We start from the raw sequence: 21571 nt of genomic DNA on the forward strand, positions 1-21571 counted from the left end.
CATCTCTTTTATATATCAATAGCAGTTATGTTAAAGTTTATTAATTAAAGCAAAGCAAGTCTACTTTACCTGTGCACACTGTCAGATTTAGTGCTGCAATTGCGCTCCTGCGCGCAATTCTCAAAACGCTCACAAGATGGCGCCATTTATCGGTTTTCCGAAATTTTCAAAACTGATTATGGAAAAATGCTTAAATATCGGGAAAAGTATTCATAAACCGATAGTCGGTTGATCGTTAGCTGAAACAATCACAGTACATTACAATATGCATCATAGATATTGGACGTTGGCATAAGGGGCATAAAGGAAGAATCTTGAGTGAGTCTGGAGTGGCCTATTCTGCAATGGGTGTAAATGATTTTGTTCCAGTGATTATCCAAGCAGAAACAAAAAATAAATAAATAGATACCAACAACAAGGTTGATTTCATGAACTTTATTTGCACTACATTAATCCCAATCAGTTAGCTATTTTTTTTTTTTAATTTTTTTTTTTTTTTTTTTTTTTGAAGACATGAGTTTATAATGGGTTTGAAGGTGGAATAGGGGAATTGAGCTCTGAAGATAAGGCCACCTTAGCAGCAGTATCTGCTTGATCATTCCCTGGAATTCCACAATGTCCTGGTACCCAACAACAACAAAAATCGTTTACACCCACTGCAGAATAGGCCACTCCAGACTCATTCAAGATTCTTCCTTTATGCCTCTTATGCCAAAGTCTTTCAACTCTAATAAATAAACAAATAAATAAATACATAAATGCATTAATAATAATGACAATAACAATAACAACAACAACAAATTCTGTGGACCCCTTCAACACAGATATATTTTATAAATACAACCTGACTGTTTAAATATTAGGCTTATTATTTCATTGTGTATAACACTGTATGGTTAAATGTTTGTGAACATCACACCCATATGTGATTCTTCCCCAAACTGTTGCCACAAAGTTAGAAGCACACAACTGTATAGAATGTGTTTGTATGCTATAATATTACAGTTTCCCTTCACGGGAACTAAGAGGCCCAAACCTGTTCTAGCATGACAATTGTGAGCCAAAGTCCATTGTGAGCTCCATGAAGACATGATTCATCAAGGTTTCAGTGGAAAAATTCAAGTGTCCTGCAAAGACCCTGTCTTCAACCCCACCGACCACTTTTGGGATGAACTGGAACACCGACTGCACCCCAGTCCTCCTCACCCAACATCAGTGTCTGATCTCACTAACACTCTTGTGGTTGAATGTTTATAAATCCCCAAGGTCACGCTCAAAAATCTAATGAAAAGCCTTCCCAGAAGAGTGGAGGTTATTGTAACAGCAAAGGGGGACTACATCTGGAATGGGATGTTCCATAAGCACATATGGGTGTGATGGTCAGGTGTCCACAAACTTTTGCCCATATAGTGTACTTTGAGCATTGCGTCTCTTTCATGTGTCTGTCACAATTAAGTAAACAGCATGTTGAAATCTGGCTACCCCCAAAAGTGAAAAGGAGAAAAATCGCATTAAAATATTTCATTCACTGAAAAAGTGCACACGGTGGCTTGGTGGTTAGCATGTTCGCCTCACACTTCCAGGGTCTGGGGTTTGAGTCCCGCTGGGGCCATGTGTGTGCGGAGTTTGCATGTTCTCCCCGTGCTGTGGGGGTTTCCTCTGGGTACTCCGGTTTCCTTCCTCAGTCCAAAGACATGCATGGTAGGCTGATTGGTGTGTCTAAAGTGTTTGTAGTGTATGAATGAGTGTGTATGTGATTGTGCCCTGTGATGGACTGGCACCCTGTCCAGGGTGTACCCTGCCTTGTGCCCCATGCTTCCTGGGATAGGCTCCAGGTTCCCTGTGACCCTGAAGAAGGAGTAAGTGGTAGAAGATGGATGAAAAGATGCACCTACCTAATATACTTATGAAAAAAAAATTTACTGCCAACTTTAAAGAATTATGTGTTTACAATAAAAAAATGCATTATTACTTTAATTATCGGCATCGTCCACTTCAGTCTCTGTCTCATTATCAGAGTGTGTAAGTGATCGCTGTTCTGTTTTTATGATATGATCACATCGGAGCATTACAGACATTTTGACATACAGTATCTCACCATAAACTGAACTGACTAGGCTTAATCTGTTTCACTATGTCATGTAGTTAAGTCAAAGTATATTACTTGATTTTTCAGCATTCAGCCACAGTGACATTTTCACCACCATTATGTAATGAAAAACGTGTTACTTTTTGTCTTTGGAACTGGAGATGGGACCATCAACATAAGGAATGAGGGAAGCCAATCACATCAACCCATTGCACTCGACAATACATTTGGAGGCGACGTGTGATGTGTTGAATGGAATAAGCAGTGAATTATTTCAAATATTAAATTACGAAATAAATATGGACTCTGATGCTCTCTCTGTTCCTTTTACATCGCGTTCTCATTACAGAGATCTGAGATGAGATTAAACTGGCCACCGTCTAATTCAACATTTGTTTAGTTTTGCGTTCTGTTTGAAGATTTTATTTAAGCAAAATATGGTCCTACTAAGGTTTTGAAGATGTGCTGAGAAATAATGAATTTTTACTTTGTAAATTTACTTTAAGAGCATATTGGTTTGCAATAAAAAACACTGGGTGGAACATTCTGTGTAAGTGTCATTTGTAATCCAGAGTAATCTGATGACTTTTAAGGGGGTTGAATACTTTTGCAAGGCACTGTATATTGCAAAGATTGCATCTCCTTTTCTGAATCTGATATAAATAATCTCAAACAGTCTGTAATACCTTGTAATACGTTCGGGATTTGTTCAACTGTAACACCACCCTTCCCCAATTCATCCTAACATCTCTGTATTCACTTCTTCTTGGTTCAATGTTACACCTGGTATGCACTGGTCTCTCTCACTTCCTGCAGCCCGGATCCTGTACTTCCAAAGCAATATGCAAGCCTTTGGTACAAAATATTGTTGATGGGCGCGGATATATACCCTATGTGTGGGAGACTATGTTCTATTTTATAGCCCATTTACTTTCATACTGGCATACGAGTTCATGCTGGCAGCGGTTATACATTATATAATGTCTAAACAATGCAGATGTTTTCCTTCAGACGATTGTAGCGCTTCCTGTTACGTCACCATACCATGCAAATAAAACTTTCTTTTGCATTTCCAACACAGTCAGCCATAGAACGAGCAGGTAAGCACAAAAGAAACAAAGAAAACGAGAGAAAATCTTTGGAGTTCGATACACCACACCGTCCGGCTTCTTAAATCGTGTAACATGGCTGGGGGACCACCAACGAGAAACGAAAACTCTCGTAAGTACTTTCATTACGTAAATCTCTGTATAAACACCCAAACACTTAGCTCAGGACCCATCTCACACGTTCAACGGTTGAAAATTATGTTCTTCTCACAGAAGTTACGAAGGTAAACATAGCCGTTACAGGAGGAGGTGTGCAGACAGGTGCAGTTCTGGAGGGAAATAACTTTCAAGGGCAGGTTATAAGTCGCATCAATTATACTGGTGAGAAAATGACCAATAATACATTGTATTTTATTGCAATTTAATTATATAACATTTTTAATTGTACTAATATTTGTTTGACAATGTCCATTTACATTCCTGAGCTACAAATGAAAGGAATTACTTCCTCTGATTTAGTAAACAGCAATGACTGAATGTACTGTAGGTAGGCCACAGTAACAGCTTCTCTTCAATTACAGGACCTCCAGTCAGAGAAGGAGCAGGGCCTGTTGCACCCAGAGAACAAACTGGTACTTGCCTCAGCTTGAATGATTGCTTCATGTTGATGTGAAAGTGGCATTATCATTATGTAATGAAAATCTTGTTACTTTTTGTCTTTTAAACCGGAGATGGGACCATCAACATACGGAATGAGGGCAGCCAATCACATCAACCCATTGCACTCGGCAATACATTTGGCGGCGACGTGGTTTTGGAACAGAATATTAACTGTGAGTTTAAATATTTAACTACAAAATTAGATAAGAGTTATAGACTTTGTGACACTCCCTCTGTTCATTTTACAGTACAGCCTCCAGGACAAAACAATGAGTGGGAAAATGAAGGTGAGTTTTCAAGGATTTGGTTATGGCAGTTTTTTTCTTAACAATGTCTACATTATGATTGAACTAATTATCACTTTTTCATTATAGAACGGATGGATCTGAGATAAGATGAAACAGGCCACCACCTCATTCAAGATTAGCTTTAGTAATTAGATTTATAGTAAACTTTGTTCATCTCACTAGTTGATTTGTACTTAATAAAAGCACTAGTAGTGTCTCAACAGTCCTCCTGATTCTGATCATGGTTTAGTGTGCATTGAGGCAGAATATCCTGAAGGTGCTCATACATCCATTTTTTATTAAAACTTTTTTTTTTAATCAAAAACAGCTACTGATATACAAAAGAAAAAGCTGAATTTAATCATTAAAAGAATGTGTGATGTGCCACATATAGAGGTTAATAATACAATTAAACTCATGGCTCTACACAAAAATTATGGCACGATTTACTAGAATAAGTAACATTTAGGTACTAAATGATGTGCATTGAACTCCAGTTGGGTTTACTGAGGTGGTTTTATATCTATAGCTCATGCAAGTGCATTTGTATATTATACCGCAATGTTGCCAAATGCTCTAGACTGATTGGTCAGGCGTTGATTATCTGGTGTGACAATTTTGTAACAGCAGCTCTGAGAGTTACAAGTCAAATAATAGGTTTATATAAAAAGGTGCTCATCCTAATACATTATTGTTTTTACAGCAACATATAATTTGTCAGAACTTGTTAGGCAGACAGTCCACATAATATAAGGCTAATAATCAGTGGTTTTGAATGAATGAAAGGCAGAGTTAGCGTTAAATGAAATTCAGCTGTACTAAAAAAATAAAAACACTTTTTGTAAAAAATTTGTCTGTTAAACCTGGTAGAGGCACTAGGTTCACAAATAGTGGACAAGCTCATTTGGAAGTTACAGGTTTCTTAAAAGCAGCATTAAAAAGGTCATTTATTATAAATACAAACTTTACACTATCAATAGAGACGATTAACAAAAACAGGACATTATGATAACACGTTAAAAACAAATGGATTGCTGAGATTTAAGAAAACACAAGATACACACAATACACTCGCTGGTGCTACAGGTGGCAGTGGAGCAACGCACGGTCTTATAGGTGACTGTAGGTGTTGGGTCCCCCTTCATGAACCCTACAGAAGTCCTGACCCGCCAGTGCCCTCTTCTTACATGGCTGTCCCAGCCTGGTGGTGCCACTACACAGAGGACGTCCTGAGAAAGAGCTGTGATCAAAAGAAGTCAATCCAGTGTTTACAGGAAGTACTCAGCAGAAACAGCAAATCAAAATTGCCACAAAAACCTAGACACACATTACACTTCCTGTTATTTAAAACAGGCATACCCGTTGCTGGCGACTGACTGATTGGGGCTGGAGCTCCGGGATTGGCTGACTGTATCCAAGACACCTCCCAGGTTCCTCTGGGTAATGCTCTCAAAAACAGCCTGCCAAGTACACGCATCAGAGTCAAAGCATTTATTAATGCTCAATTCTCATCCAAAATGGAATCATTTAACAAAAATTTGATTGAGTAGAATAATATAAATATTTAATGTATTATACCAGAATCTAATGTTGAATGAGAGCACCTGTTAAATATTATTTATATATACAGTTGGGGTACATAAAGAAAATACTTTAATTTGGTTGTCTAACAGACAAAGGGCCTCATTTATCAGTCGTTTACTAAAATTGTGTAAATATTTGCCAAACCAAACAAAAAAATTCCCCCCCCGTACATCACTATGAAATTGCCAGGTGCATGCACAGCTTATTTGCATTTGGTGACATCCACAAACCTATTTTAAATAAAAGTTTAAGAAAAAGAGGTAAACAGATTACGTGACTCCGTGAGTTTGCTCCATTTCTTAGCACCAAGCTGCTTAAACTACATCAAGCCTTTATGTAGCATCTCTTTTATACATCAATGGCAGTTATGTTAAAGTTTATTAACTAAAGCAAAGCAAGTCTACTTTACCTGTGCACACTGTCAGATTTAGTGCTGCAATTGCGCTCCTGCGCGTAATTCTCAAAACGCCCACAAGATGGCGCCATTTATCGGTTTTCCGAAATTTTCAAAACTGATTATGGAAAAATGCTTAAATATCGGGAAAAGTATCCATAAACTGATGATCGGTTGATCGTCAGCTGAAACAATCACAGTACATTACAATATGCATCATAGATATTGGACTTTGGCATAAGGGGCATAAAGGAAGAATCTTGAGTGAGTCTGGAGTGGCCTATTCTGCAATGGGTGTAAATTATTTTGTTCCAGTGATTATCCAAACAGAAGGAATTTTGTCTCTTTAACAAACTTTGATAGGGTCTCTTTCCAAGAAAAGAAAAGAAAAGGGGGGAAAGAAAAAAAAAAAGGTTTGACATGAAAATAGAACATCTATAGATCTATAGTGTACCCAGGTGATCATGGAAATTGAGCACATCACACAGGGAAACTGTTTTTAAAAATTTTCCTCTCAATAAATGAGATCCCCTAACCTTTGTAGAATACAAACATTATGAAATTACAGGATTTTCTTGAATATCAAATTTATGTAAAATCTCCTACGAATGATTCATGAATAAATCCATAACAATCCAGCCTGATAAGTGAGCTCCAGTGTTATCTTCAAAAAGAAAAGAAAAACCCACAGAAGACATTTCCAAAAAATAAATAAATAAAAAAAATTAGCACAAATGTCACTTCTTTTCCTTTATGAAAAGATGTGCTTGTTTTGTGTTCATGTGTGCATTGTGTTTTCTACTCACTCCTCCAAGGCTATGTCGACTCTTCAGTCTGGGTGTAGAATGGCTAGGGGTGCCTACAGATAGCGGCCCATATCTGGGTGGACCATAAGCGTTGGACGGCGATAAAGCCACCATACACGGGTCACCTACACTATGCAGAATAAATGAATAAGCACACAATGAAATGACAAACCTATGAACATGTACGCTATATTGCACTCCAGTACATGCGTGCGTACACAATGTACACTTGTACGTGTGTGACAAGAACAGACCTGTCATAAAGCTGTCTTGACCTAGATATGGCACCTCTGTCTCCAAATCACAGTCCAGGTCTCCTCTAAAATAGACATGAAGTTAGAATAGATGAGAAATAGGAGCTACAAATCCAGCATTTTATTCAGATTTATTTATAAATAAATCAAACTGGCTGTGCTTTCTGGGCAGGGGGATTCTCTCTGCCTGTTACACTAAACAATCATGATCTATAAATACATAATTTCTTCCTCTTTGTGTTCCATTTTTAGTAATAACATCTATACTTAATGTTTGCTATAAAGAAATGGTCTGCATTAATGGGCCTCTATTCCTTAGTAGGACATAAGGGGTTAAAGTAGTCATCCCTTATGCAAAGACTCACTCTAGAGGTGTTGAGAAGGTCACTGGACTGTATGCAGGGTTTGGCGATTTTTCAGGAGTGTTCTCAACAGGTGGAGCCAGAAGAGCAGCATGAACACCATCACTGCACTTTTGGCCCTTCAGGTTAGACAGGGCCCACAACAGCTGCAGCACAAACCAACGTGCTGGAAAACAAGAGAACACAACACTACTGCATAGACTCCGAAACAAAACATGAAAACCCACGTGCGCACACATGCAGACGGCAACTAACCCAGTGAGAGCGTAAAGAGGAGCAGAGAGAGCGTGACCAGGTCGAAAGCTGCCTGCTGATTGACCTCAGCAATGGCGTTGACGGGCACAGTGACGAGCAGAGAGACACGGGAAAATGTGGGACACTGCAAGAAGGACAGCAGGACCGCAGAGAACAGGAAATATCCAGCATGCATCATACATATCCACACAGCACGCAGACTCAAACCTGAATTTAAAAAAAGAAAAAAGAAAAATTAAATTTGGACAACCATGACCTCTTAAGATAAACTCGATTCAGTCTATAGACGGAGTTTTAAAACCCGGAAATCTCCTTTTCCTGATACATTTAAGCAGAAATCAATCTTTTTTACTGAACATGCGATAAAGATGCGTGTACACTTCCCACATTTGTATCACATTGCCTTTGATGTTTTTATACACACCCCCAGAAAATTGCACTTTTTCCTTCTGAGAATGTGTCATGGCACTTTAATGTATTTTTTTTTTAAATGCATTACGCATCACGCATGTGATGTAATGCGTGTGCACATTACATCACATTTCTGTGGTGAGATTTAAAATAAAAAAAAAATAAAAAATAAAAAATAATAAAAAAAATATGACACCAGCACCTCTGAACTACATTCATCCACAAACCCCATCTCAAACTCCCATTCTCTGCAGCTCATTGCCACTTGAGGAGAAGCAATGCAATATGGCGCAGATCAAAGTTTTGCCAACTCTCTGCCTCAGGACAGTTTTAAATAAACTAGAATCCAAGTAATCCACAGTCAAGTTATATAAAACTGCTTTGACATAGTCACTGAACACAGACAGCATGCAACTGCACTACTGCTTTGAAAATAATGAATAAATAAATAAATAAATAAATAAATAAATAAATCTAAAAACCATCCGAGTCACCTGATTGTTTCATTAGAAAAAATGCTCTTCAACTTGAATACGCATTTTGTTGATGTTTTAGTAATAGGCTAGTATTTTGGGGATGGGCTCGAGGTGACACTGGGCTGCTTATGGCAGATTTGTCAGCTCTTCCAGTCACAAAATGCAGTCTCCATATTAAACATTGTTGCTCCTGTACACTTGTGATTAAAATCACCTGAGAGAGATGTTCCACATCTTAATAGAGTATTAGCTTGGAAAGTTTAATGCCACTCCCCCCCCCCATGTGTGTGAACACTGACCATCCTGTAATCTGAATATGCTTTAAATACGTTAAGTACCAGCCCATCCCAGGTATCCTTGGATCATATGTAATCTATCCTCTAGTCTGCTCTGCATGCTGTCCAGGTACGTCAGCATGTATCCCAGAGTACTGTTCATGCGCTCCAGCTTTCCCATGAGCTCAGCGTAGAACTGAACTGTTGTGTTCTGCTGCTGCAGGACCCCGTTCAAATTAAGTTCTGCAACAAGATTCAGAAGAAAAGTCAGTGTAGATCATTCAACTTGTAAGCATTATTCATCACACAGCTAAGTTCAATTACATAATATACATGGGTACATAAGAAAGGTCAAGATCTGATAGCCATGTGTGATGTTAAGCAGGTAAGCCATGGACATAAACTTACCTTTCACCAATCAATACAGATTACACAGTGCTAATGTTTAATAAATAATACAATGCAGGCTCACTAAGCAAACACCACCACTCAAAAAAAAAAAAAAAAGCAAAATTTATGACGCTACCAAATTATTATTCATCCCATTTATAATAGACTATTTACTAGGGCTCTGCGAGTAATTGAATTTTCGATCTCAGTTTCTATATTACAGCCTCTGACTATTATGAAAACAAAATCCTAGAAAAAATCTATTATTTTGCCGCAGTCCACGCTCTCATTTTGTCTTTTTAAAAACTGCACGCCATTTTTCTTTACAGCAGTGCGCTTTCACCCCTCCCTAAAGGCCAAACTCACTCACCGCCAGTGAGTTCAGCTCGAGCCAAGATGGCAGAAAACAGAAACAGTCAACAAGAAAGAGAAAACCATTTCAGCCGTTCGGAAACAATTTTGTTTCGAGGAGTCCGATGTGGAACAAAAATAAATAACGTTTGGTATCAGTAGAAGGCTCATTTCCTCCAGCATCATGAGAGCTGGTCTAAATGTGCTCATTTCCTTTCTAGAGTTCACCAATAGTGAGAAACTACAGGCTGATTCTAAACCAGGAGACAGAATTTCACTGGCTAAGGAAGTTTAAAGTTCATTTTTGTCGATGCAATTTGGCTAAATACATCACATGACATGTGCCGCAAGCATTATTTAATTTAACTACACAAAATGTATTTTATTTTGTTCTACCCCCCCCCCCCCCAGTTGAATTATATTCAAGGAAATCCACTGTTAAAAATACAAAAAAAAGTTGTGGTTTTTTTAGTTCAATAAATGCATGATGTTTCCAAAGTAAACGAGTAATCATGATCGCGATATTGACCAAAATACGATACAGCCCTACTACATACACCAGTCAAATGAACAAACGTAACAGGAACAATATGAAGAAATACCAAGCTAGCTAAGTGTGTTCTAATGAAGATTTACCCATTTTACTGTAGATCTCTTGTGCACGCCCTCGGACTTCAGCCAGGTCGTTTAGAATAGCCTGATGGCCTTCCTGCACATCTGTACCTTGACCTTTCAACTGCTCACTGACATTCTCTAAACATACAGAACAGAAGGGACATGTCAGACGGATCATAATCACCCAGCCAAACCTGCATTTAAAATATAAACCCTCTCAAAGATACCCACAATGAGTGCTCATCAAAAGTGTAGCATTTCAGAACAAATGCTCAATTTTAAAAAAAAAACTGATCATCCATAAGACCATGAAACACACCTATTCTCTGTGTAATTCCCTGGATAAGCTGTGCCACCAGCTGCTGCCCAGTGCTAATCAGAGCCTTCTCCTGTGTCAACCTTTGCAAATTGGCAGAGATTGAAGCATCCAACTGCTGCTGGCCCTCCTTTAGTGCCCCTTGCTGGAGCTGTAGAGCACTGTGTCCGTCCAACAGTCTGTCCAGTGATGCAGCAGTCATGTCCCGTAGTTCACGCTGACCCTCCTGCACATAGATGGCCTAATGTGGAATATGCTTCTGCTATGCAAGACCAATCCCTCAAGTTCTTCAATCTGAACTGGTTATTTCAACTTACTGACTTGACAGATGCGCGTCACAGCATTTAAGAATAAATAAATAGGATATTTTACAAATAAAAATAAATGGCTACAAAGGTTTGACAAGCCCTGCTCTAGAGAGTGGCTGATAAAGGCTATAGAGAGCAATGGATGGGCCACCAATAATTATTAGGCCAATTAATTAGACATCACAGAAGTATACCTATACCTCATAAAATGTCCAGTGGGTACAAACAGGGCATGTGTGTCAAGCTCTTCATATGCTTTGACTTTACTTTATCACCACTAGTCAATTATAGCATGCCAATCAGCCTACAACGTGTCTCTATGGACTTTGAGAGGAAACCGGAGTACCCAGAGGAAACCCCCGAAGCACTGGGAGAACATGCAAACTCCACACACAGGGCGAAGACGGGATTCAAAGCCCCAACCCCAGAGGTGTGAGGCAAACGTGATTAGCACTAAGCCACTGTGCCCAAACAGTTTTCCCATTATTATTCTTTTTTTTTTTTAATACGTTTGTTATTAAGAATTAAAATAGATAAAGATGAATTCTAGATATGCAGACCTTCAGGTCTTTCATAGCATCCAGCTGGTTTGCTGCTGTTGAGATTAGGGCGTTCACAGTAAGCTCAGTCTGCCTTCGAAACTGCTGCTGACGTGTGGCATAACACACAGAGCGTGCACGATTACTGACGATGTGGTACGCGTTCCAGGTGTCTGAATCCATGTCAGCTGTGCACTCTTTAATGGACTGCCAAAAATAAAAATAAGTTTTTTAAAAAATGATGTAAGGGTCATATCAAGCATAAACTACATAAATATGACTGCAAACAAGAGTGATTAATAATCAGTGCTCTTACTCTATAGGTATCTGGGGCCTAGTGTTGATTTCAGTGATCAAAAAACCATTACAAATGCACTTGTGCAAGTCTTTTTCCTCTATGAACTGGTCAACGGGTCTTTAACGAGAGTTTCATAGTTGCATAAAATCAGAATATCACATCAATTCAAGTCATGAAATGGTCCTTGTGATCGTTTGCCTAGCACACATGCAATGGCTCAAGGAACTGGTGACCAAACCATTTATTAACAGGAAACCTACACCTCTAATGGTTTAAAGACAAGATTAAATGGAATTCTGAATTTTCTTTCCCAGCATTATATATTTACAGGTAGGCAAGACTTTTGGTTTATCCAGCTGTCATTTGACTGGCTTAAGTAAAATGGGCATTTTGACACATCTTTGCTGGTTGTTTAACATTTTCCAAACCATGGTCTGTCTGAATACTCTATTCTGATTAGCTGGAAGGTATGCGTTCAAACCGTATAATGCACAGGTAGTTCTAGTCAGTTTAATTACCGTTCTAATTTAACGCGCTGCCTATAAACAATTGTAACCCTAGTAACACGTAGGTGCATACAGTATTTAAACTCTCATTATTAGTAGAGACACAGCACTGAGCAATGTAATTCACCTGCACACATCTCCCTCTAATAAGTATAATTCATTCAAATAAATGTAATCTTATTTATCACACTGCTTTGTCTGTGTAGGATTTATAGCGGGGAGAATTCTAGATCAACCCATATAATAAAATAACTAAGGAAAATTAACCCTTATTTTTCTTTCAGGCAAATTTTGCACTGCAAACAAATGACAGTTTTCATGACAGCAGTCAATGCTGGCAGGTATAAGAGGGATAATCCACTGTAAGGGGCATGTTGATCCCTTACTTAAACTCACTGTTGAGGAGTGGTAAAAAGTGGCTGCACTTCAAAGGAAGGTTACAGACAAAAATTAGTGATTAGTTCTGATGAATCATGTACAATCTGACCAACATGAGCTAATGACTCTGCGAGAACACGAACACACGTTTTAAATACAGTAATCAGTGTGCACTGTACCATTTCCTCAGTGCACAGGAAAGTCCTGCGTCCCTCTACTTCTGACTGGCAGTTGAACAAAGCCACTCCCAGTTTTGCCAGCTGTTCTTCCGAAAGGCCATTGCAGGTAGCCTTGAGCTGAGAGACAACCTGTGAACAGAAGTCAGAAAGTCTACAAATATAAAAATCTCTAGAATACAGTCCAAATACATAGGGGTAAGCAAAGTAATTAAAAATGCCTTGTACTTGAAGGCTCAATAAATTAGTCACAAATACAACTGTTATATAAGAAAATAAATAAGTCAAAATCATGTCACTTGTGCTTTATAGAACATTCATAGATTTAACAATAATCAACAATACAAAGCAAAGCATTAGACAGAACAAGAAGATAAAAAAAGAAAAAAAAAAAAACACTGTTTAGGAGTTTGTTACACTGTCCAACCACTATTAATGTATGAACCTGCTTGTATGCAATGTCACAATAAGCAATAATAATTTACCCTAAAATGGCAGCTGTCAAGAGGACTCATAGCAATCAGTTTCGCCTCAGCCAGTATCTTCTCATCAGCAACACTCATCTCAAATGGTGCAGCGTTACTTGGGACAGCAGTCGGATGAGCGGGCATAGCTGGAGGCACCGAGGACGGAGCCGGTGCCACCTTCATCCAGTCAAAGAAAGCACCAACTTCACCAGCCAGAGCAAACACGCACACCAGCAACATCCATGGTTCCAAACATGGATATCTCTGAACCATTTGACCCCTAAAAAGTGAGGGGGGAAAAAAAAAAGAGGGGGAAGCTCCAGTGTAACCGAATTCAGACCACCTCCTACAGATAGTCTCAGGTTCAGTATCATGGTACCACAGCTTTCACAGCACCATTTTTTTATGCAAACCATGCTCTGTTCTAGACTAAACGGCCAGTGTGAAAGCCCACTAAAATTGGTGTATAGGTGTGAAAGTGCCCAGTGATGGACTGGCATGCCATCAAGGGTGTATTCCCACCTGGGATCAGTGCCAGATCCACTGTGACCCTGACCAGGATGAAGCACTTACCAAAGATTAATGAATGAATGAGTTTGGAGGAAAGGGTTATAAACTAAAAGAGGTTAACAGTGTTAGCTTTCGAAATGGCTTGTATTTTAGACCCCTTTTTTTTGTTGTTTGTTTGTTTTTTTAAATCATAGAATATTCTTTTGTTGCAGATTCCTACACAAATCCTTAAAAGCACCATTTAGTGTCAGGTAGAAATTATAATTTTTTGGAGTACATCACCAGCCCCAGTGCAGCAAAAGACCTATTCTCATATTAGGTCCAGATACAAATAGCACGAGGACAACATAAAACACTCTGGCTCCTGATGAAGGTTCAAATCTATTCATAATGTAATAAGCTAAATTCGACAATTAATCTGCAATACTGAGGATCGGTCCAGGACAAGTCTGGGCATGGATCGTCCCTCGCACAGCTGACGGGAATTACTGTGCGTGCGTGCGTGTGCGCGCGCGCGCGCGCGTGTGTGTGTGTATGTCTTCAACATGCTTTTCTAGACATTTTGACAATAACCAGTTTGGCAGGTACAAAGAAACTTTTTGTAAAATAAATAAATAAATAAATAAATAAATAAATAAAAATAATAATAATAATAATAAACATTTAAAATGTTAATTCAGCAGAACAAAGACTGAGGATTTAAGTTAAAAAAAAAAGCACCTCTCTAAATCAATGCACTCACCAAACTTACCTTGCTGTAATCACGGTTTGCATGAATATGAGCATGCCTCCTAACTCCTGCGTTTGCGCGCCTGTAACTGAAAAAGACGCACCTCTGTTTCTCTTCAACCATTTAAATGGAAAAGGAGCAGCCAATGAACATTGAAGGGGGCATGGAAATGATGCAAATCTCGCGAGATTTGTTCTTGAGACGTTAACGCGCGCGAGATTTGTTCTTGAGACGTTAACGCGCGCGAGATTTGTTCTTGAGACGTTAACGCGCGCGAGATTTAATATGGTTTGTTGTTTTGGTGTGCTAAACGCAGGCTGGTTTGCGCGTTTTTCTTTTCTTGAGATGTTTCGTGAAACCATTCGCAGTCATGGAATGAATTTCGAAAAGAATAATTTAGCTCGATATTAGTGGAATATCACAGGTATCAAGCTAGTTTTAAGTTGTTTAGTTTGCTAGCGAGCTGCCCGTGATGTTAACAGGTAACATTGTCATAAACTAACGGCTGCAGTCTTAAGTTGTGTCCCAAATGACGCACTATACACTGTGCACTTGTGCACTAACTACTATAAACTTATGCAATATGTACTCAACTGTATAGTGTATGCATTTTATAAGGTTATTTTTTCATTAAACGTCAGCGTCTGATAGCTCCTCCCCCTCCGCCACGTAATTAACGTGCGACAGTTGAGTGCATGAAATGTCCAACATTCCCCACTTCGTATTTTTCGGTTAATTAAGTGCATCATCCGGGTATTTAAAGTGTACTCTTTCTATTTGGCATTTTCAGTGTAAACACACTACTCTACTACACTACTTATATGGTGCATAAATACGTGAATTGGGACGCACTTGTAGATTATTGACATTTACATCATTTCTCCAGATAAATATGGCAGTGCTTATGTAACTGCGATGGAGCCAAAGCCCTCAGCAGCAGTGGTGCTTAGTGCTGTACCTCCATACGGACATGTCCTCATCAACGCCAAGTGGAGGGGCTCCACACTAGTGCAGCATTTTAAAGGTGTCTACTAGTTATTTACAAAGTGTGTCAACTGCAGTATCCCATCTCCTGCATATTTTAGTGTTTTCCCTTCTCCCAACTCAACGGATTTACCTAACCAGCCTTTCCTGAGTTGAAGTGGGTGTGTTAGTGTAGGCAAAATACTATCATGTGCAGGACAGGGGGTACTTCAGCAGCAGGGTTGCAGACGCTATATGTAAAGATGTGTTTTCTTTTTAGACGGTCTCTACATTGTCTCTACAAATCCTAATCAAGACCAAATAACTGTTTTTTTTATTCTCCTTCACAGGGAATGTGAAGACTGTCTTTGAGGAGGAGCTTGGTGTTGTGGACCTTCACCTCAGTAACAAAAGTTGTGTCCTGTATGTGTCAGAAAGTGACTTGGTGGCAGGGAATGACTACAAAAGGAAAATCGTTCGATTCAGAAATGTAAGTGTGGAAGTTTTGATGCTGTATGTACACTTTATTAAGAGCAAAATATGATCCGAAACAATGACATTTTGATTATCTTTGGGTCATGAGAAAAAGAAATGTTTCTTTTCCAGCATTGTCAGTTGACATTAGACTTAACCTGTATACCAGTGGTCACCAAGCCTGGTCCTGGAGAGCTACCTTCCTTTAGACTTTAGCTCCAACCATAATCGTGCCCACCTGACCATCTAATCATTGCCTTAAGAAGTTCTTGATCAACTAAAAGAGGTGTGTTAGATCTCAAGATAGGTAGATCTCAAGGAAGAAGGTTGGTGACCGCTGCTGTATACTATAATGTCAGCATGAATTAGGGTCCTGACCAACTTAAGATTTTCATTGTAAACTTAACATTGTAAGGTGCTATTAGTAGTCAGAGGTATGCTGAAATTAAGAAAAGGATTTGCTAACCTTAAGAAATTTTTAATTATCATTTGTGTTGTGTTGGTGAAACATGATATGGGCAACCAACATATTTGTCATAAAATATATTTTGTATGCTTATTATTTGTATCTTCCTGGACATATCTTCCTGCTGTTCTTGCCTGGTTTCCCACTGAAGTTAAGCAGGGTTTAGCCTTCCCAGTACCTAGATGGGAGACCTCCTGGGGGAAACTAAGGTTGCTGCTGGAAGTGGTATTAGTGAAGCCACCAGGGGGCTCACCCTGTGACCGTATGGAGCCTAATGCCCCACTATAGTGAGGGGACTGTAAAAACAGCACCGTCTTTTGGATAAGATGTTAACTGAGGTCCTGACTCTGTGGTCATTAAAAATCCCAGGACACTTCTTGTAAAAGAGTAGGGGTATAACCCCAGTGTCCTGGCAAAATTCCCCCATTGGCCCTTCTCTGTCATGGTCCCCTAATAATCCCCATCTCTGAATTTGCTACATCACTAGCTGGTCTCCACCAATAGGTGGGTGTTCTGGTGCACTGTGGCTGCTGTCACATCATCCAGGTGGATGGTAGTGGTTGAGGAGCCCCCCCCCCCCCCCCCCCCCCACCACCACCATGTAAATTGAGTGTCTAAAAAAGCACTATATAAATGTAACTAACTAAATAAGCAAGTAAATAATCTATTAAAGATCATTTTCTGTGGTTAATCTACCCACAGTTACATGACATAAATGTAGATAATTGCTATTTAATTAATGCTGGTGGAAATCATGTCATTTAATCTGCTCTTAAAAGCTAAATTCTTTATTACACTGTACATACTGCATTGTATATGAAAACCATTTAAAACTTCTTTTATTTATTTATTTTTACAGCTATGGTAATTTTGCTTATTAATTTAGGTAATTATGTTGCAGGCCAATAGTAACTTCCATGGGATTGTTTTGGTGGAGAAGACTCGTCTCACTGAGCAATACTTCAGTGGACTGCAGAAGTTTGTGGTTTTGGAGCTGGGCCTGACCCTGCTGCATGTCCCAGGTCCTGGTGAAGCAGCTCAACTGATTGCACAGATGGTGAGTCACAGTCAGATGTAAAGCTTTACCCAAAATAGTTTAGCATTAATAACAAATACACTACTGTGTTATTTGCATTCATTTAAATAGCAATAAAATAGGTCTACCGTTTAAAAAAAAACAACACCACTGGAGTTCAATCTTAACTAAATTGAACTAAAACATACTTAAATGTTGTCCACTTGGACCACATCATAATAGACATTAAATGTCTTTATATCTAGTCTTGTTTGTTCCCATTAATAGAGAATTCCAAGCACTGTTAAAGTCTCAGTGAAGTGCATTGAAATGTGCAGCATTATTCAACGTGTTGACGTAATTAGCAAATTAAACACTCCTCTAAACCTGCACGTTAGGGGTGTAATGAATATGAATATATTATTCAGATTGAACAGATAATGCATCCAAAATAAAGATGAGTACAGATATGAATAATAGGTGTTTGTTTTTTTTTTTAATGAAAGCTTGCGAACTTCAGGGACTGGGATCCTGCTGGACAAAACAAAAAAAAAAGTTGGATGAAAACAAGGTTTTTGCTTTCATTTTTAACTTTAAAGAACAGCTCACTGTAGCTCATGGGGAGGGATGGAGTAACCCTGAAAAAACCCAAAAAACTTCCAAATCAAAAACTGCATTAAAAGACTTTAAACTAGCCCAAAATATTGAGGGATAAGAAAAGTTTTTTCTGATTTTCAGGATATCTCTGCGAATAGAGCAAGTTCATTAGCATGATACTAAGGGAAATGCACTCTTTGGTTTAGACTGCTTTATTGAGCTCCAAAATAAAACCACATATGTACCATATTTCTGTACAAATAAGTATGCTTTCACATATTGAGTCATGGCTCCATAGAGCGAACTCAGACTGTGCACAGGGCAGCATGTCTCTTGGGCTGTCCAAAAAGAATTTTGTAAGTCATATTGCAAAATTGATATGTTCACTGTTGTACGCTTGATATATCGCTTTGCTTGGATTTCCTCATTTGTAAGTCGCTTTGGATAAAAACGTATGCTAAATGAATAAATGTAAATGAAAATATGTTCATTGCTTTTGTTTTTTCATTCTTAAATGATCATTCTTCAAAGTTATTACAAGAAAATATTCTCAGAAGATCACATAGGCATTTTAATGAAATGATGCTTAAAGGATCCCATTTTGACTCACAGCAGCACTATGAGTACATCCCAGTTTTATAGTAGGCTCTGAGATCATGTCCAGTTAACTTTTCTGATCTTTTGAGTGCAACCCCAAAAAACCAAAGTTAATCTGATAAAATATTATTAGCTGGCTATTGTTGTCAATTGTAGCCTATATAACAGTTTCTTGATTTGGGTAAGACATTGTTGTTTTGAAACATGGTTAGCTTGCTTACTCAGTCACATTAGACAGAAGATTAAATGTTACCCAAGAAGTTCCGCAGGACATTTAGTATTATATTCTTTTTCCAGCAGTCCTGGGTTGTTTTTTCAGTCTTCTAGTGTTTACTCTAGCATACTTTACATTTTACTGAGGTAGAGTGAGGGATACGCATACTCAAGTTCCACACTGAAGTCCAGTAACTTATCCATGTGAATGCATGCGGATAGCTGTAGCGTTAACTACATTGTGTAGAATTGTGCATCATGGTCGGTGATGAATTACACAATAGCATGAATCGTGATCATTTTTGAATGTGAACTTTTATTTATGAGCATCACACATGGCAAGGCAGTCACTAAACACTAACTTAAAACAAAATAGCAGCTTTCCAGCTTGCTATGCACTTCTGCAAATTAGCTTGCCTTACACACAAAGCTCACTACTATTACAAGAAGGAGAGAGAAGCACATAAGTACATATTGGGGAAACAAATATCAAGATGTGCCACATCAGCCATTAGGTTCTCTCTGACTTGCCCCAGATCTCCTCCTTCACAAATCAGACTCTTCCTAAGTCACATCCCACTTGCTACAGTTCTTTCCGAATGCCATATTATAAATGTTTTCTCCCACAGGTGCATGGCGAGAGCAAGGAGAACCCATTCCGCAGGAGAAGCACAGCCAGACTGCTGGACCCAGTGGTGCTGAACCTGGTACAGCAGATCCCTGGGGTTGGCAAGGTGAAGGCCATGGCCCTACTCCAGCACTTCTCTAGCATCCATAAGATCAGCAATGTCTCAGTTGAAGAGCTGGAGACTGTTGTTGGGCAGGCCACTGCTCAGCACATCTGGGCTTTTTTCCATGATATACTTCCATGATATTCTGACACATGGCACTGTGTAGAGACTTTCACAGATGACTTATCTGTTCTTTGCCATGTGAAGACTCTAACCTAATGCAAACAAATAGTCAAACTCCAAGGCCATAAAAACTTAATAGAATTTAGTTCTTGTTCAAGGAAAAGTGAATTGTTTTTTTGTTCTGGCAAGCCGAAGAGTTCCAAAACATTGTTCTGCAGTGCAATTAATAAAATTTGGATAAGCTGTTTTTGTTGTTTTTTTTGTAATTTTTATTTGCTTATTCATTCATTTTCAGTCAACTTTGTCCTGGTCAAGGCACTAGAGCCTATCCCAGGAACACACCCTGCATGAGATACCAGTCCATCACAGGGAAGCATGCACACACACACATACATTTGAACATTCACTCGCATCAGGGGCAAAAAGATTAGCGAGTCCACCTACCAACATTTTTTTGGGAGTTGGGAGGAAACAAGAGAACCTTGAGGAAACCCATGTGGGACCCTGATCTCTGAGGCACCAACGCTAGCCATCATGCCACCATGCTGTCTTATTTCAATGAAACTTATTTCCTGCTGTTCTGCAATAGCGACTGAGCCAATTACAATTGAGTAGCCTGTTGATAAGTGTAAACAGTACACAACAGGGATAGATTTGAATCAGCCGCAATCCTGATGGAGTGTGTCCCTAATTAGCTAGACAGTCTTTCCCAGTTGTGGTCAAGTACACCTGCACTGCTTGATCTAGGGTTTTTTTTTTTATCTGTTCTAACCCAATGGACACATTAAAGAAACACTGAAATAGAAGAAAATAACCATTAACTAATGTATGTGATTATTTTTTTTAAATAATGTAGATGTATCTAGTTAATTTTGAACATTTCTTTTTGGATAGTCCTACAAGATGGAGCTGATGATAAATTGAGTTGAACTTCCTAAATATATATACTGCATTTGACGCTTAGACAGTATGTAGACCTTTATACGGACTATTATTTAATCACGATTTAAACTTTAGTCTTGTATTGCTGTCTTTTTGGTAACCTCAGAGTGCACGTATTTGTCTTGATGGTTGAGTAAGGTGAATTTTACCAACAGATGTCATATACCGTGAGTCTCAGTGTGTCCTATTTTTCGAACTGTAATAAATTCAGGGTGCTTTAGAGATCCGCTAGACTCTCAAGGTATTTAGTGAGTATGCTCTCATTGTCTCAACGACTCCCTCATTCAAGCAATCTGTCATTCCCTCAGTTTTGGTCTCTCTCCCTCTTTCCTTGGTGGCTCTTGTGATGTATTGGTTTTCTGCTCGACTTCTTCCTTTAAGGGCTGCACACTGCTGGCAGTGTTTGCGCCTTCCTGCCGGCTTACAAAGCAGCTCCACTTTGAACAGGCTCTCTGGCGGGGATCAACTGAATCCAGGGCCCTTCATTGTGTGACCGGCGCTGTTAGCCAGGGAAAAGCCACAGCACAAATTCACGACTTGACTTACTAAATTCCACGCCAGAGATCCTTCAAGGGTGAATAGGGGTGTGAGGAAGCTGCTTCATTGTAAAATACGTCTTAAGTGCTCCTGGAATTCCTTTATACGTTACTTCTGTGTTTTTACCTTCAACGTATGAGATTCAGCCCCCTCTTGAACTGCATGAGAGTAACATGGTTGGATTTAACAACAGTCTTGTTGGACTGGGATATAGGGAATAAAGGTTAATGTTCAGCATCAGGTGGAATAGCAGGTTCAAGTTACAGAGTGGTAAACAAAATGGACTTTTTTTCTACACAGAATTTCTACACATCTCCATCTGGAGACAGTGATGGGTCCGGTGATCGGTCTGAGAGCTCTATCCTACAGCAAAACCACAACTCAGTCGAACGTTGAAACACATCTAAAACCCATTAGTCACACGCCA

At 39.1% G+C, this 21571-nt stretch overlaps 2 protein-coding genes across 10 annotated transcripts; one reads left to right on the forward strand and one right to left on the reverse strand.

Annotated features, from left to right (window-relative positions):
• Window positions 1-5026: 5026 nt before the first annotated feature.
• Window positions 5027-14575, reverse strand: bmb (brambleberry). Of its 3 annotated transcripts, none has more exons than XM_017486213.3 (13): window positions 14499-14575; window positions 13265-13526; window positions 12783-12911; window positions 11443-11628; window positions 10578-10800; window positions 10280-10396; window positions 8966-9145; window positions 7741-7947; window positions 7489-7651; window positions 7124-7188; window positions 6870-6994; window positions 5445-5545; window positions 5027-5325 (listed from the first exon to the last, which is right to left on the reverse strand). In XM_017486213.3, the coding sequence occupies exons 2-13, from the start codon at window positions 13517-13519 to the stop codon at window positions 5196-5198; spliced, it is 1881 nt and encodes a 626-aa protein (XP_017341702.1). In that variant the 5' UTR covers window positions 13520-13526; window positions 14499-14575; the 3' UTR covers window positions 5027-5195. The 3 variants fall into 3 exon arrangements, with proteins under 3 accessions (XP_017341702.1, XP_017341701.1, XP_017341704.1); XM_017486212.3 differs by having other exon boundaries at window positions 14508-14569; XM_017486215.3 differs by lacking the exons at window positions 5027-5325; window positions 5445-5545 and having other exon boundaries at window positions 6869-6999; window positions 14508-14569.
• A 145-nt stretch (window positions 14576-14720) lies between these two features.
• Window positions 14721-19912, forward strand: faap24 (FA core complex associated protein 24). 7 transcript variants are annotated; one of them, XM_017486218.3, is made up of 5 exons: window positions 14723-14910; window positions 15373-15510; window positions 15800-15939; window positions 17276-17446; window positions 19441-19912. In XM_017486218.3, the coding sequence occupies exons 2-5, from the start codon at window positions 15402-15404 to the stop codon at window positions 19681-19683; spliced, it is 663 nt and encodes a 220-aa protein (XP_017341707.1). In that variant the 5' UTR covers window positions 14723-14910; window positions 15373-15401; the 3' UTR covers window positions 19684-19912. The 7 variants fall into 7 exon arrangements, with proteins under 7 accessions (XP_017341712.1, XP_017341707.1, XP_017341705.1 ...); XM_017486216.2 differs by having other exon boundaries at window positions 14724-14968; XM_017486217.3 differs by having other exon boundaries at window positions 14730-14968; window positions 17291-17446.
• The last annotated feature ends 1659 nt before the right edge of the window (window positions 19913-21571 follow it).

Source organism: Ictalurus punctatus, chromosome 14 (genome assembly GCF_001660625.3).
Source record: "Ictalurus punctatus breed USDA103 chromosome 14, Coco_2.0, whole genome shotgun sequence".
Classification (NCBI taxonomy): Eukaryota; Metazoa; Chordata; class Actinopteri; order Siluriformes; family Ictaluridae; genus Ictalurus; species Ictalurus punctatus.

Bases quoted from the DNA above. Each gene is read 5' to 3' on its own strand.
- bmb (XM_017486212.3), bottom strand. From the start codon at position 14,542: ATGCTCATATTCATGCAAACCGTGATTACAGCAAG. The intron at 11,629-12,782 runs GTACAGTGCACA...TATTTTTGGCAG, and splicing joins TCCTGTGCACTGAGGAAATG to TCCATTAAAGAGTGCACAGC. The intron at 6,995-7,123 runs GTCTGTTCTTGT...TGCATAGTGTAG, and splicing joins TCAAGACAGCTTTATGACAG to GTGACCCGTGTATGGTGGCT.
- faap24 (XM_017486216.2), top strand. The intron at 15,511-15,799 runs GTGTCTACTAGT...TCTCCTTCACAG, and splicing joins ACTAGTGCAGCATTTTAAAG to GGAATGTGAAGACTGTCTTT. The intron at 15,940-17,275 runs GTAAGTGTGGAA...TTATTAATTTAG, and splicing joins AAATCGTTCGATTCAGAAAT to GTAATTATGTTGCAGGCCAA.